The 17,500-nt window shown below is 43.1% G+C and overlaps 1 protein-coding gene across 1 annotated transcript in view; it reads right to left on the reverse strand.

Moving 5' to 3' along the window:
• The window catches only part of prim2 (DNA primase subunit 2), a 447,314-nt gene extending 437,021 nt beyond the window's left edge, over positions 1 to 10,293 (reverse strand). Inside the window, exons 1-2 of the mRNA XM_028820502.2 lie at positions 10,116 to 10,293; positions 7,474 to 7,662 (exon numbers count right to left, since the gene is read on the reverse strand). Of these exons, the coding sequence (XP_028676335.1) occupies positions 7,474 to 7,624 (151 nt within the window). The 5' untranslated portion in view covers positions 7,625 to 7,662; positions 10,116 to 10,293. The remainder of the gene's footprint in view (positions 1 to 7,473; positions 7,663 to 10,115) is intronic.
• Positions 10,294 to 17,500: the final 7,207 nt, after the last annotated feature.

Consider the following 17,500-nt stretch of genomic DNA (forward strand, 5'->3'; position numbering starts at 1 on the left):
ATATAGTATATTATATATAGTATATTATATATATATATATATTTTCACACACGTGCGCATGGGAGGCAGCTAAAGGGCTTGAGGGACGGCAGTTCTGAGACATACCGGGAGGTGGCAGAGTGCACTGACTCTTTTTCTCTCTTGCCTGCAGACCGTTCCCGGGAGATTCCACCTGGCTCTCGTGACATCATTTCCGGGACAGAGCCAATGGAAGGGGACCTGAATGGCTCTGACCCCCCTGACGTCATGTCCGGGCTCGGTCCAATGGAGAACGAACACATCCCTGATCCTTATGACCTCACTTCCTGTCTTCCCCTTTAAAACCCTGCCCTCTTTCCTAATTCCTCAGTCTGGTTTTGGACTTGTTTGTATGCACTTCAGTGCTATTATTATTCACTTCAGCTTTGCAGCCAAGGATTTCGAGATTATACGGGTGGCTGCCCCAAACCTTTATCAGAGTATGTCTGATTCTTTTACATCTGGCGTAGTCGGCTGGAGGAAGACGTCTTGGACGAGAAGGGGACAGGACCTGCAACATATCCAGGTGGGAGCGTACTGGGACCGAGTTTCCAGGCGGGGAGGGTGTCCCGTGGTTCGGGGTGACCCGGTGCAGGCTCTGCCTCCGGCAGACTCTATTAGGCAACCTAGGAGGGCCGGGGAGTATGCGGGAGGGGCTCACAGAATTGGGCTGCTTCGGAAGCGGGAGGCCGGGAGGGCTGTTTGTGCTCTCTCGGGGGAGAGTGCCCGTCTCCCTGTAAAGCCAGAGCCCCGAATTCCACCTGGGGGTGCCCCAGACCGGCAGGTGAGTAGAGTGAAAGCCTGGCGGTTTGACCCAGAGAGGCCAACCCCTCAACAGGCCTTGAGCCTATGGACGAAGGTAGGGCTGTGGCTACGGCCACATGAAAGTACGCCCTACCACATGTTTGAACAGGTGGCTTGCTACCTGTTGTTAAATTCACTACCCCAGCGCTTCACCCAGCCGGTTTGGGGTAAAGATTTCATAAATATGGCGGAGCTCATTGAGCTCGTAGAACAACAAAGGGGGGCCTCCCGACCTGGGAGAGCTGAGCCGCCCCTGGGCCGACCTCGACCGGAGTACGTCCCAAACCCTAGCCTCCCTCTGTACAACCCAGAGCTTGCACCGATGTCCCCGGCGCCGCGGGCGCACGAACCGTTTGGGAATAAGGTGGGATGCAGGAGGAGGGGGAGGAGGGGTTGGTGTGCTCTGTCAAACCCGTTGACGGTCCCGCATACAGACAGGCTGATCGTTAACGGGTATAAAACATCTGTGTTGTTAGATACCGGCAGCAACATATCCATTGTTGCCCGCCGTTTTGTGCTACCGCAACAGTGGGTAAAACATAAGACTGGTATAACCTGTGTCCACGGAGACATCCGCTGGTACAGGACCGCCATTTGTGTCATCAGCTACAGAGGTTCAGTTCGTAAGTTAACCATGGCTGTCCATCCTGGGCCTCCCCACCCGGTGATACTAGGGCGGGACTGGTCTGAAATAAACAGCAGTGAATCACATACCACTCCTGGGGATAACTTGGGCCTAGTTATAGACGGGGATGAGCCGTCTCAAGCTGCCTCCACGCCGTGTAATCAGCCGGCAGAGAGAGATGAAGCAGTCGGCCTGAGTGACGTGGCTACTCCCGGGCCGTCGCGTGCCAATACGTCATCCACCAGGGCCGCAGCGGAGCGGGAGGACACCACGCCCCTTGAGGTCGGCACCGACCCTCTCTCCCTTTTAAGGTTTCAATTTAGAGAGACGCCGGCTTCCTTTAAAAGGGAGCAGTGGAGTGACGACTCCCTGAAACATGCAAAAAATGCAGTAGTCCTTGTTAACGGCCAACGCACCAACCAGTCCATGCCACAGGGTCCTCACTTTGTGTTGGAAAATGACCTTATATATCGGGTAGCGTTGCATGATGGGCAGGAGAGAAAGCAACTGCTAATCCCACGGACCTACCGGCGGCAGGTCTGTGAGTTAGCACACGCCCATCTCCTAGGTGGCCACTTGGGCACCGAAAAAACCCTGGAGCGGATTAAGCTCCGTTTTTACTGGCCGGGAGTCAATGAGGAGGTTCGTCGCTTTTGCACTTCCTGTCCGGAGTGTCAACTGCGACAAATTCCAAGAAGGGACCGTGCTCCTCTCATTCCCATGATTGATGTTCCCTTCCAGAGAATTGGGGTCGATATAGTCGGACCTCTAGAGCCCTCAGCCCGAGGACACAAGTACATCCTAGTCCTCGTGGACTATGCTACGAAATACCCCGAAGCTGTTCCCTTGCGCTCAGCTACTTCTAAAGCAATCACACGGGAGTTACTAGGGGTCTTTTCGCGCGTAGGTATCCCCAAGGAAGTCTTGACAGACCAGGGGACACCTTTCACCTCGGAGACGTTCAAGGAGACTGCCAAGTTACTGAGAATAAAGCATTTAAAGACCACGGTGTACCATCCTCAAACCGACGGTTTAGTCGAGAGGTTTAATCAGACTCTCAAACAGATGCTACGTAAGGTGGTCAGCGAGGATGGACGGAACTGGGATCAGCTCCTCCCCCTCGTCCTTTTTGCCTATCGGGAAGTCCCTCAAGCCTCCACGGAGTTCTCCCCTTTTGAATTACTGTATGGGCGACAACCCCGGGGCATATTGGATATTTTAAAAGAAGGATGGGAAGAAGAGGCTCTTCCCTCGACAAACATATTAGAGTATATCGCGCAGTTACGCGATAGATTTGGAAAGATACGGCCCCTCCTTAAAAGTCACATGGAAGAGGCTCAGACAACACAGGCCCGTTATTATAACCGTGGCACGTCACTCCAGGAGTTCCGCCCGGGGGATCGAGTCATGGTCCTAGTGCCTACCTCTCACTCGAATTTGCTCGCCCATTGGCAAGGCCCCTATGAAGTTAAGGAGAGGAAGGGACTGGTCGACTATTTGGTGAGTCAGCCGAATCGTCGGCCAAAGGAGCGGGTTTATCATGTGAATCTGCTGAAACCGTGGAAGGACAGGGATCCCGATCCCTCCTCCGGCCAGCCCCGCTCGCTCTTCGCTCACAGCCCCAGCCTTAACTTCGGGGTGGACTTGAGTCCCCGACAACGGCTGGAGCTGGATGCAGTTATCCGGGCTGTTCAGGAGGTGGTCAGTGAACACCCCGGACGGACCTCTCTGGTTGAGCATAATATTGTGACAGAGCCGGGGTTGTTGTCCGAGAACGCCCGTATCGTCTTCCCGAGGCAAAAAGGGCTGAAGTGGAGCTTGAAATCAAGCGCATGCTGGAACTAGGAGTAATTGAGGAAAGTTATAGTCCCTGGTCCAGTCCCATTGTGCTCGTCGGTAAGCCGGACGGGAGTTGGAGGTTTTGCAATGACTTCCGCCGGCTTAATCAAGTCTCCCAATTTGATGCCTATCCAATGCCACGAGTGGATGATCTCCTCGAGAGACTTGGGCAGGCTCGATATTTGACCACGCTTGACATGACGAAAGGGTACTGGCAGGTTCCTTTAACGGCCTCCGCGAAGGAAAAAACGGCGTTTAGTACCCCTAGCGGACACTGGCAGTATCGTGTCCTTCCATTTGGGTTACACGGGGCCCCTGCGACCTTCCAGCGTCTGGTGGACAAAGTGCTCCGACCTCATAACTCATACAGTGCTGCCTACCTGGATGACGTGGTCATCTATTCCGGCACATGGAAGGAACACCTACAGCAGGTCCAAGCGGTATTGCGGACACTCGGTGAGGCCGGGCTCAGGATTAATCCCAAGAAATGTTTCTTCGGATTAACCGAAGCCAAGTATTTAGGCTACCTGGTGGGTCAGGGTACCGTGAGGCCACAGTGCTCCAAAGTAGACGCCATTTTGAAATGGCCCCGTCCGCGAACCAAGCGGCAGGTCCAAGCCTTTCTCGGGTTAGCGGGGTACTACCGCCGGTTTGTACCTCGGTTCTCAGAGAGAGCGGCGCCCTTGACTGATTTAACAAGGAAGAGGGCCCCGAACATTGTGGTATGGACTGAGAAAACAGGCGCTGCATTTAGTGACTTGAAACAGGCCCTTATGTCTGCACCTATCTTGATGGCACCCAACTTTTCCTTGCCTTTCATTCTCCAGACGGACGCTTCGGACACAGGCTTGGGAGCAGTGCTGAGCCAAAGCGTCGATGGTGTGGAACACCCCATCATGTACCTGAGCCGGAAACTGTTGGACCGGGAGACCAGGTATGCAGCGGTGGAAAGGGAAGCCTTGGCGATTAAGTGGGCGATAACTCAGCTGAGGTACTACCTGTTGGGCCGGGAGTTCACCCTTGTCACGGACCATGCACCCCTACAGTGGATGGCCCTGCACAAGGAGTCGAATCCGCGGGTCACCAGGTGGTTTCTTGACCTACAGCCGTACAAGTTTTCGCTCATTCATCGTCGTGGCTCTCTCCATGCCAACGCTGATACTCTTTCCCGGGTTCACGACCTCTCGGTTAGGGTCGCCCGACCCGACGGGTCTGGGCTAAGGGGGGGGCCTTGTCACACACGTGCGCATGGGAGGCAGCTAAAGGGCTTGAGGGACGGCAGTTCTGAGACATACCGGGAGGTGGCAGAGTGCACTGACTCTTTTTCTCTCTTGCCTGCAGACCGTTCCCGGGAGATTCCACCTGGCTCTCGTGACATTTCCGGGACAGAGCCAATGGAAGGGGACCTGAATGGCTCCGACCCCCCTGACGTCATGTCCGGGCTCGGTCCAATGGAGAACGAACACATCCCTGATCCTTATGACCTCACTTCCTGTCTTCCCCTTTAAAACCCTGCCCTCTTTCCTAATTCCTCAGTCTGGTTTTGGACTCGTTTGTATGCACTTCAGTGCTATTATTATTCACTTCAGCTTTGCAGCCAAGGATTTCGAGATTATACGGGTGGCTGCCCCAAACCTTTATCAGAGTATGTCTGATTCTTTTACAATATATATATATATATATATATATATATATATATATATATATATAGTGGCAAAGGCGCTATATCGGCATCGACCCGACACAGACTGACGCCAGAGGCATGTGCAACGATAAACAAAGGTTTTATTTTGTCTTCAGCCATGAGGCACGTCTTCCCCGTGTCCCACAGGCCCTACACAGTCCCCAAAACCACACCAAACAAAAAACACCCAAAAACACTCACTCTTCCTCCTCCTTAACAGATTTAGATTGGGTTTTTTCCTATAATTTGCTTGAACATTCCAGTTGATTTTGCAACTTCTGTCCGAGCGCCAAGTATTATAGTTCACTTGCAGCAGCGATTTATTCACGCTAATCCAAGACCCTCCTAGTGGGTCGAAGGGAGGGTGAAGTGGGACGTCAGGAGTGGGGAGCTGAGCGGGGCCCTCCTCACTCATGTGCCAGCCTTGAACGTACCTTGCGTCTGCTGAGCTAGCAAACAAGAGAACTACTTAACGGATTTTGATTGGGTTTTTTTTCTATAATTTGCTTGAGCATTCCGGTTGATTTCACGACTTCTCTCATTGCACTAAGTATCACAGATCGCTTGCAGTACTGATTTATTTGCGCAAATCCAAGACAGCAGCTGTGTGCTGGGGGGGCGGAACCCTCCTCACTCCATTCGAGTCGCTCTTCCTCTGGCCACGTTTTGGGGGTGTTCCTTGCTTCTACTTAGCTAGCAATACCGGTTTGTTTATTTAGTTTTAAAGTTTGTCTTGTTTCACTACTACGTGGGCGGAGCCGTAGGGGACAGCTAGTTTACCTATAAAGTAACAAATTAGTAACACATATCTAGTACAATTTTCATTTTAGACAGCCCAAAAGTCTGTCTATACATGACATATTTATCCTGGACACATTCTGATACATTGAAGCTGTACTCTGAACACATGCTCACAAACTAAGAAGATAGTGGTAGAGTAAACAATACATTTATAATTAAGTAAATAAATTGTCTTATTAGTGAAGTTTAATATTTGTACAATGTCAATGATGTACATGCCTAATAATAGACTCAACAATAAAAATCAAACATCAAATAAATAAGAACATCTACAAGCTTTCTCTCACACAGCATTCATATCACTAGGTATAATCATCCTTAAAAATGTGCGTGGAAAGGGTGAGAAAAATACTGTAAGCAGCTCACATTCCTGTATGATTTATAGGACACAAATGCATAAGACATCAGCCCTAACGTCACTGAACTATGTACTACTTTCATTAAAGAGAATGAAGTTAAACCAAGTAATAAAAACATTCATTTCTTACAACAATCAGAGATCTGTTTTACTCGTACATTAAAAGTATAATGATTCTTCTGTTTAAGCAGCATTTAGTTATAAACACCATATGACTATCATACGACAGCCAACAATGTTGACAATATTTACTCCAACATGCAGTCCAATTGCATATTTTCATATTATTCTATGCAGGATTGCTATTACATCTAGCCTTCCTTAGAAGGCTGGCATCCTTCAACATCTGCAATAAGATGCTGCAGATGTTCTATCAGACGGTTGTGGAGAGCGTTGGGGAGGCAGCATTAAGAAGAAGGACGCCTCACGCCTGGACAAACTGGTGAGGAAGGCAGGCTCTATTGTTGGCATGGAGCTGGACAGTTTGACATCTGTGGCAGAGCAACAGGCGCTGAGGAGGCTCCTATCAATTATGGAGAATCCACTGCATCCACTAAACAGGATCATCTTCAGACAGAGGAGCAGCTTCAGTGACAGACTGCTGTCACCGTCCTGCTCCTCTGACAGACTGAGAAGATCGTAAGCCCCCGCCAAACACACTATGTGACTCTTCAATTCCACCCGGGGGGGTAAACGTTAACATTATTCAAAGTTATTGTCTGTTTTTGCCTGCATTTTTATTACTCTTTAATTTAATATTGTTTTTTTGTAGGAGTATGCTGCTGCTGGAATATGTGAATTTCCCCTTGGGATTAATAAAGTATCTATCTATCTATCTATCAAGTTCATCAAAAAGGTAGACTGTCCAATAAAGCTAACCAATTTTTTTTTGAATGGAGGAAACCAAATGTGCTACAAATAAATATGGGCTTGGGGCAATGTCATAACATCATATACACTTTGTACAACAACCTTGAAATCATCATTTTGTTGTGGCCTGTTAGGAAATGATCTCTCATAAAACTATAGCACTACTCTGAATTATATCACAACACTATCATTTCTAACAGGGCTATGAGCAACTCTACAGACAGAGCTAAAAGCTGTCACAGAAGGCAAACAAAAACAAATAGAAATATTGAGATTTCTGAAGTAAACATAAGAAGAAATAATGAATCCGAAATCTTTATCACTGCGGTGGGCTGGCGTCCTGCCCGGGGTTTGTTTGCTGCCTTCCGTTCTGTATTGGCTGGGTTTGGCTCCAGCAGACCCCCCCCGTGACCCTATAGTTAGGATATAGTGGGTTGGATAATGGATGGAAATCTTTATCATAACACCACTTACGTCTTAACCTGTCAACAGCAAATGTCTCGAACTCGGCAAGGGAAATATTTTCAGTTGGTGGCTGTCCATAGAACTGCAAGCTATGTGGATACATATCGGCCTGACGATCTCCATTCAGACGTGAAATCCTCTGTTTTCTGAAAAACTGCATGATGTCTCTTTTAGAAAAGGAAATATCCCTCAAAAACACTGAAAAATAAAAATCAATAATAAAGGGATCATCATTTTGCTTTAGTGAGTAAATTAATGTATCAGTTCAAGTATATCATCATGCACACACACAGTGCAATGGGATTCTTACTTATTATTATTAGTAAAGTTTCATTTATTCAAACCTATTCTTATCAAATTTTTGATAATAAGGCAATTAAACAATTACAATAACATAAAAGTACATGATTTAAAAGCTTTGGGGTCACTGGGTGACTAAACATGGTTGAAGGAAAACTGAATGGAGAAATGTACAGAGATAGCCTTAATGAACACCTGCTGGAGAGTGCTATGGACCTCAGACTGGGCTGAAGGTTCACCTTCAAACAGGAAAAAGACATCACAGGTGTGGCTTAGGGACAATTCTGGGAATGTTCTTGAGTTGTCCATCCAGAGCCCAGACTTGAACACAATCGAACACCGCTGGAGAAAATTGCTGTCCACCAATGTTTCCATTCAACCATACAGAGTTTGAGAGAATCGCAGAAAAGAATAGCAGAAAATAGACAAATCTCAGTGTGCGAAGTTTGTCATGTCACACCCAAGACGACTTCAGGCTGTAATCACTTCCAAAGGGGCTTCAACTAAGTACCAATTAAGGGTTATTAGAACATTAGAAGAATCTAGATGAGAACAGGCCATTCAGCCCAACAAAGCTTGCCAGTCCTATCCACTTATTTCTTCCAAACAAACATCAAGTCGAGTTTTGAAAGTCCCTAAAGTCTTACGGTCTACCACACTACTTGGTCACTTATTCCAAGTTCTTTGTGTAAAGAAAATCAATCAATTACAGATACTCCTGATCTCAACTCATTATGTGCATAAAGCACATGTAATTGATTGATTGATTGATTGTAATCTGTGTGCCGCCAATCTGTGGGGGCCAGAATTCTGGCTGGGTTGTATGGGATCAAATCTTTATTTCACTCAATGACATGCAAATCAATTTATAACTTTGATGTAACTTGGATTTTTGGTTGATATTCTGTCCCTCTCCATTAAAATGAAACTACCATAAAAATTAGAGACTGTTCATTTCTTTGTAAGTGAGCAAACTTACAAATTCAGCAGGGGATCAATTACTTATTTCCCCCACTGTACATTCAGAAAGTGAAATCAAATTAAATAGTGCCTTCAACAAGATACAGAATATAAAATTATCCTCATGAAAATCTGAATCTACAGCAACCTTCAAATGACTGCGTTGAAAAGACACACCTAAAATAATGTCATCCTTTCACATTCACCTACCATTAGGAATTGTATTTGCAACTATAAATGATTCTCCGTTTCAACAATTCACCAAATATTTCCACACTTTTATTAGGACCTAATAGATAATCTTAGGAGACTGTGGAAGATTGTGGGTTTGCTTCCCAATTCCTCACTGTGTGGATAGCGCTTTGAGTACTGAGAAAAGCGCTATATAAATGTAATGAATTATTATTATTAGATAGATAGATAGAGATAATTATTATTATTATTGAGTTATTTTTCTGTTTGCTATCCTACTGCTTTAAATTTAACCTGTAAATTCCTAAAATTATTTTTAAGCTGTTGTGTTTTGTTTCACCTCGATTATTTTTTTTTTTTTTCTTCAGCTTTGCATAAACCTATTTGTAACTTCATTTTAGAAAAAGTGATCTTAGGATTAATAGAAATACTATGTAAAAAATTCTTATTAACATTAACATTATTCAAAGTTATTGTCTGTGTGTATACCTGCTGGAGTATGTGAATTTCCCCTTGGGATTAATAAAGTATCTATCTATCTATCTATCATCACTCTGGATTAATTAATTATTGTATTTCAGTGCACTCTAATGATGTATGTTTTCCATTTTGAGTCCCCTTGGGTAAAATTGTCTGACAGATGTAGTATTGCATATTATTTAAAAAGCTCCAACTGTCAAAGCAGAAAGTCATTATTTTACTGTGAAGTTGTCCTGTAAAGAAGTCGAGGTTTGCATTGTGTTCGCACTCGCTGTGCTGGTATAAGTTATCTGTACAGTGGGTTAGAAACACCAATTTGCTACTAAGAGAGATTAAAGTTCTTTTGTGCGTGCTTTTTTTATAACTCTTCTATGTATAAATTAGCATTGGTACTTTTGTGTATATTACGCTAATACATTCCAAATGTATAGTCTTGTGTAATATTAGTTGTTTTAAAATTCGAGCTTAAAATAATTATTCAATTGAACTACTGACGAAAGCTACAGCTGATACATCTGTGATATCTGTATCCATTTTACTAAAAGGAAATTAGTAATCTCTAAAGCATTTACTTCAGAGATATCCGAAAAACTCAGGTAAGAAACTTAAAATACATAAACGTTTCCGTTTTCCCTTGAGCACAATGCCACATAAACAACAGACAAAATATTAACTTTTCACCATTTTTCCCAGGGTGCATAAAAGCATTAAAGACCCACCTCGGTATAAAAATATGACATGAAGCTAGATGCACAACGCGTTGTCCCACTGACTGCTTACCACCGCCGCGGCTGAGCACACTGACTGCACCGACCTTCCTCCCTGCAAAACCCGCCAACACGCGCATCCAACTGGCGCGCGAGGAAGTGACGGATTCGCTGTAAACCAATTGCGAAGCGCAATTGGAGTTTCTATGGTATCAGTGCCCGCCTCTGATATGCATTTTGTTTCAGGAAGTCAATGGGAAAGATAAGTGAAGGAAGTGTGCACGTCAGTCATTTGTACTTAGCCAATCATGTAGAGGAATGTCCTAAAAGCCAATAGTAATTGGTGAAAAACTATTGATTGGCGTGTTGCCCGTCCGTACTAAAAAGCCTCCTGTTCCTATGTGTTTAAAGCCGCTCACTAAGGTCGGACAATGTTGATCAGAGATCATAACACTGATTCTGTTATCGTAGACCTAGATTATAAACATACTCAATTTTCTAAACTCGTTTATCCGGGGCAGTTTAGCGGGGAAGCTGGAGCCTAGCACAACAATTATCATCGTACGCAAGGCAGAAATGATCCCTTTAAAGGACGCCAGACTATAGCAGGTTGAACGCACTTTTAAATCATGTGTTAAGCATTAAACGGTTGAAATAATCATTTGAAAGCAGCTGACTAAGCAAGTGTAACGGTATTGCAATATATTAAACACTAAGTGAACTGAGACTTTATTTTTCGTTCGTCCCACTTTCTTCAGTACTTCGTTGTCGATAAAAAGATAAAAAGACAAGGAAGGCACCAGCCCATTAGGAGGCGTTAGGAGTTTGTGGGACCCAGTCAGTGTGGCGTTAGGCTTCGTACTTCAAACCCTGAAACTTACACTGGATGACCATAAGCAAGTCGCTTCACCTGCCTGTGCTCCCACCGGGACAGCAAAATAAGTGAACATCACATGTTATAAGTCACACCAAGTAATAATAATTGGCATTTAATTAAATGGTATGGGGTGAATGTGTGCATGGGAAAGTGTGATGGATTGGGCTCCTCCATTCCAGGTCAAGTGGAAAGGTAAGATGACCCAAATCCTGAGTAACAGGTATCTATCTATCATGAATGTTTGACTAGGATCCATCCTCTGGGCTCCAGACAAGTAAGCGAAATTACTGCCTGATTCAGCATCTTTTCACATTTCAGAGGGATGTCAGTCAGATATGAAGTGATCTGACTCCAGGTATCTCATGAGTAAGTCCCGCCCTTTCCAAGAATAAGCGATATAAAACCAACAAACAGGCACCAGAAGGAGTCAGTCATTACTTTTACCTCAATAGCACCCATGATTGCTCTTTATTTCTGATCTTTTTGCCCACAAAACCACCTCTAGCATTAAATGGGGGGCTTGCTGGTTCCTCAACACTCCTTTGGCTCCTAAGGCTTATTTTATGACACTTTCTATCTATAGGTCTAGGTTAGGTTGGGTCAGGTAGACTTTATTATTATTATTTGTTTACAGCAGGAAAGTACTAAAACAGAAGACTTTGTAACAGAGATCCAATAGATAAACACGGATGCAATATTTGACAATTAATTGTATTGCATAAACACACACTCAAGCGCAACGCAAAGAAGAATAATTACTTTCAACAGTACACACAATAATAGTACAGAATTTAACATTTAGCAGCATTTCTACAAGTAACAGAATTTAAAATACTTATAGCTTTGGGAATGCAAGAGTTCTTAAACCTGTTGCTCTTTACCTTTGGAGACCTAAATCTGCAGCCTGATGGCAACAGCTGCAATTTAGAGCAAAGACGATGGCTACTGTCTGACAGAACTGAATTGGCTTTCTTTCTAACCTGTTTGAAATACCGTACATTTCAGTGATACAGGTCTGCTGTGAATCAATAATTTTACTTCAAGTTTTTATAATGTTTTTAAGATGATTTATATTCTTATTGCTGAGGTTGTCAAACCAACAGATAAATGCAAATATAACATTGGATTCAATAAAGGACTTATAAAAAAGTGTCATTATGGTTTTGTCTATTTTAAAACTGTTTCATTTCCTAAGAAAGAAAAGTTGTGACTGCCCTTTATTACAGATTTACACTGCGTTAAGATCAAAGTTATGTTTGTTATCAATGATTGTTCCCAGATATTTGTATTGCTGTACCATCTCCACTGTCTCCCCTTTAATTATCTATCTATCTATCTATCTATCTATCTATCTATCTATCTATCTATCTATCTATCTATCTATCTATCTATCTATCTATCTATCATATAGTGCCTTTCATTATCTATCTATCTATCTTATAGATCATATAGTGCCTTCCATATCCTATCTATCATATATTACCTTTCTGATCTACCCACCTATCTGTCTCTCTCACTATCAATCTATCAGATGATCTATTAAATCTTCTGCAGTCCTTACTTTTATGTGATAATACTACTACTACTACTATTAACTCTTAGTAACTGATAATATCCCAAAGAATTTTACAGGTACATTACAATTGTTTCCATATTACATGAACTGGAGTCCAGGCTGGTAAAGCAACTGAGTTAAAGTTAGATGGTGAGTCATAGCCACCACATCACAGGTTCAACGAAAAATTCCCATAGCTGACTAAGTGGCACTGTGAGGAATTCTCCTATAATATGGTGAGGCTCAGATTAGTGGAAGGTAAACATTAACAAGGAGGTCTGTAAGCCAGCAGCAGGGTCTTTAAAAGCATTCAGAAATGGAAAGAAGGCGATGTCTTCTAGCCAATTTTATGCAATCATGCCTTTTGGCATACGTCATCCCTCATGAGGCAGGATGTCTTGCCAATTGCAGACTGTTATGTATTCCTTGTGAGGAAAACCACTGAGGGAGCTGAAGTAAAGCTGCCATGAGTTAACCACATCCAGTGACACTGACCATGTCATGTAGCTTGTCTATTCTAAATGTTTCTCAGCTGTGTTAAACTGCACACAAAGTACAAAGTATAATGCTCACCATGAAAGGTGATATATAAAAAACTACACTGAGTAAGATAAAGAAGCAAGGCATAAAGCCACCGTGGTCCTTATGACAAATATTATACTGCTGCACTTAAACAATGTGCTTATTTGCTTTTATATAAATACATATCTTTATTTGGAAAGATTTTGCTTTGGCTTTGCCTTTGTTAGGCTTTTTCGGCCACTCTTCATAGAAGGCCATTTTTAAATATGTTGGAAATATTTTGAATTTTAAAAGCCAGAGCCACCTTTAGGTATAAGTAAGGTGAATCCAGCCTGTGGAGTTTGGGGTCAGATGGCTTGGGATAGGCCTTGTTTGTGAATGTTTTTAGATGCCTTCACCCTCTTAACCATGGCTGTGGACTCAAATCCTAAGAGAAAGAAAGATAAAGTGAGAGAAGCATGCAGTACATCTCTTTATTTGCGCCAGGGATTGTGAGCAAGCTAACCTTCACCTTAGTAATTTCTGATGTCCCTGTAACCTTGAGCTGCCCATTCCTCTTTAATGGTTGGTTGTGTTATGCTGCAAGCCCAAATGTTTTCTTTTGGGATCATTTACCCTGTCGTGGCATAGAGGTTTGGTCAGAATGCTAGGCATCTCTGGTACCTGCTGGGTTGCCTCCCCTTTAGTTCTTCTGCCTTGAATGAAAAAGATTGGGACTAAATGAAAGGCCAATAAAAAGGAGTAGTCAATAGCAAACGGAAAATCAACAAAGAAAAGACAAAAATGCCAAAGATAAAACGTGTACCAAAAATCAAAGGCAAAAATACAAATGACTTAAAATCAATAATACAAAGTAAAGCACAAGCAATGTGAAGTCTTTGTTAATTATTGTAGTACCTCAAGGTCCAAAACCTGAGCAGAACACACTCTTCAGAGGGTATGTTTACAGAACGTTTTGTGAAATAAACCTTTTTATTTTATAAAGATTTGGTACTTGCTCATATTACTAGCCAGGGTTTGACAGTGACATCCCCCTCTAATGGGCATTATTGGAAGTGCGTTTGGAAATTATTGGGACTTACATGCTTTGGGACCCTTAAGAAAACAAATTGCACATTGGGAGAATGTCAATCATGTTAATACTAGTAAATAGACTAGTAAATAGATTCCAGTACCAATAGATTCCTTGACCTTCAAAACCCCATTTTGTAAAAGCCAAGGAATATTTGAAAAAAAAAAATATAAATAAAAATCATAAAGTTGATTGTGACACTAAGTGAGCAATAAATAATGCCTAAATAATTAGGGGGATTGTGGCCCTAGTGTTCTTGTCCTGGAGGTGCATTACATGCTTCCAACCAGATCAGAACTAACCAATTCTCTCTCTTTCTATCTTGTAATGGTGCCACTGTCTAGCATCCTTTTTTTTCATCTCCACAACATTGCTCATCTGCATTCTTTCTTCAGTGTGAAAGACACTGAAACACTAATTCATGCTTTCATCACCACCCGTCTGGACTATTGCAATGCATTGTTTTATGGCCTCCCGACTAAATATATCAATAGATTACAGTATGTTCAGAATTCTTCTGCTTGTTTACTTAGACACACTAAAATATCTGCTCACATCACTCCTGTCCTCTGTGATTTGCATCGGTTATCAGTTTCTTCAGGAATCAAATATAAAATTATTCTCATCACCTTTGAATTCCTTCATGGTTTAGCCCATCATCATCTGTCTGAACTACTGCTTCCTTACACTCCTGCCTGTGTATTAAGATCATCGGATGCTAACTTACTCACTGTACTTAAATACAGGTTAGTAGCGATGGGTGGCAGAGATCTCAGTGTGATGTCTCCTAAAATTTGGAATGCTCTTCCTCTCAGTCTTTGCATAGAAAAAATCTATTATTCATTTCAAACTCCTGTTAAAAACACATCTTTTCAATGAGTATTATTCGTTTTCTTGTATGTAACTTCTACTGTATTGTTAATGTGTTTTTGTTCAATTGTAAAGTGTTCTTGAGTGTATGAAAGGCGCTACATAAATAAAACTTATCTCTCTATTACAAAACAAAATCTCGAGACGAGACTATTGCGAAGAGATTTTTTCAAGTTCCGCCCTCCTCTCCACCATTTCTGGTTAATGGCCCACTCCCACGGTCCTCTCACCTCTCATTTGTATGAATGCTTTTGTCAGACACAGTTCCTATGCTCTCAGCTCTTATAAATTTTTATGTTTTCCTCACTTTAAGTTCCCAATAAAAATCTTATTGAAGAATTTCATCCAGAAGGGTTCAACAGAAGAAATGAGTACACAGGCAATCCTACCGCTGAGAAATGATGAAGTCAAAACGAATTAACACGAAAATCATTGATCAGTTACACAGCAAATTGGTTAAATGCATATCAATAGACTATGCTGAAACAGTTGTTGGTGATAGTGCGGAAGCTGAAAACATCAACTTACAATATCCCGTAGAATATCTACAACCATTATCACCGTCTGGTCTTCCACTGGCTGAAATACTGTTGAAAGAAGGATGTATTGTAATGTTATTGTGTAATTTATATCTGAGTGATGGGCTATGCAATAGGACAAGATTAATTGTATTCAAAATTGGTCGAACATTTCTGACATGTAAAATTTTAACAGGTGACAAGAAAGGTAATGGAGTACATCTACAGAGGATAACATTAGACACCAAAGGAGATCTTGATATGCCATTCGTATTAAAATGTGAACAGTTTCCGTTAGAATAACTTTTGCAAAGACAATTAACAAATCACTGGGACAAACATTCGAAAAAGTTGTTTTTTTTATTAAAGAGAAAGAAACGATATTCACTTACAGGCAGTTATATGTTTTGTTGTCACAATGTAAGTCTAAACACGGAATCAAAATTCAATGCATCCATCCATCCATTTTCCAACCCGCTGAATCCTAACACAGGGTCACGGGGAAAATTCAATGCAATATTGACGAAAAGTTAATTGAAAAAATCGTTTTTACTGAAGTTTTACAGTAAAAGTGTAAGTTTAAAAAATATTTGCGTGTTAATTTCAAAGCCACACAGAACAAAATCGTAAAGTAATCCCTCCTCTATTGCGGGGGTTGCGTTCCAGACACCCCCACCCCCACCCCACCCCCGCGAAAGGTGAAAATCCGCGAAGTAGAAACCATATGTTTATATGGTGTGACAGACGACCGGCTATGGACTCCGGTCATCACCCCCAGGCCGCTAGGAGGAGCCCTCCGGACAGCATATTTGCGCCCCGAGTTCCAGCAGGGCCTCATGGACTTTGTGGTGTTTTGACACAGCCCTGTTGGATACCTTGGGGGCCGCCAGGAGTCGCTGTAGGGGGGCTAGTGGGCTCTGGCATGCCCTATAACCCGGGAGTGCATCCCAGTCACGTGACTGGAAGAAGCGATGTGCTCCCGGGATGAAGAAAAGGACTTTGCCCTGACCCAGAAGGAAAACGGACTTGTGGGTTTGGCTTGGAGCCACTTCCGGGTCAGGGGCTATAAAAGGACTCTGGGTGAGCCCAGACATTTGAGCTGAGCTGGGAGGTAGGGTGGCGACGTGTCTGGGAGAGGAGGAGTATTGTTTATAGAGAGAATTGTGTTTAATGAGTGGGGAGTGGAGGGTGCTTTGTGCACAGTATAATATTATAATAAAGAATTATTATACTTTCACCTGGTCCGAAGAGTGGTACCTGAGGGTTCGAGAGGTGGACAACACGTCTATCTGCTACAATGGTTATTTTTATATTATCATGCTTGGGTCACAGATTTGCGCAGAAACACAGGAGGTTGTAGAGAGACAGGAACGTTATTCAAACACTACAAACAAACATTTGTCTATTTTTCAAAAGTTTAAACTGTGCTCCATGACAAGACAGAGATGACAGTTCCGTCTCACAATTAAAAGAATGCAAACATATCTTACTCTTCAAAGGAGTGCGCATCAGGAGCAGTGAATGTCAGAGAGATAGTCAGAAAAAAGCAAACAATTAGAAATCAATAGGGCTGTTTGGCTTTTAAGTATGAGAAGCACCGCCGGACAACGCAGCTGCTAGGAAGGGAGTAATGTAAAGGTAGCCTTTCAGCATTTTTTTAGATGAGCGTCCGTATCGTCTAGTGGTGCGAATAGCCCCCCCTGCTCACACCCCCACCGTCAGGAGCACAGAATGTCAGAGAGAGAGAGAGAGAGAGAGAGAGAGAGAGACAGAGGAAAACAAACAATTAAAAATCAATACGTGCCGTTCGAGCTTTTAAGTATGCGAAGCACCATGCAGGAAGCATATCGCTTGACAAAACAGCCACATTTAAGCCCAGCAAGGAAGAGAGCAATGTGAAGGTAATCTTTCAGTGTTTTTTGAGGAGTGGCCGTATCTTCTAGGGGTGCGAACAGCCCCTGTGCTCACAATATATTTGAGGAG

This window comes from Erpetoichthys calabaricus, chromosome 15 (genome assembly GCF_900747795.2).
Source record: "Erpetoichthys calabaricus chromosome 15, fErpCal1.3, whole genome shotgun sequence".
NCBI classification, from domain to species: Eukaryota; Metazoa; Chordata; class Cladistia; order Polypteriformes; family Polypteridae; genus Erpetoichthys; species Erpetoichthys calabaricus.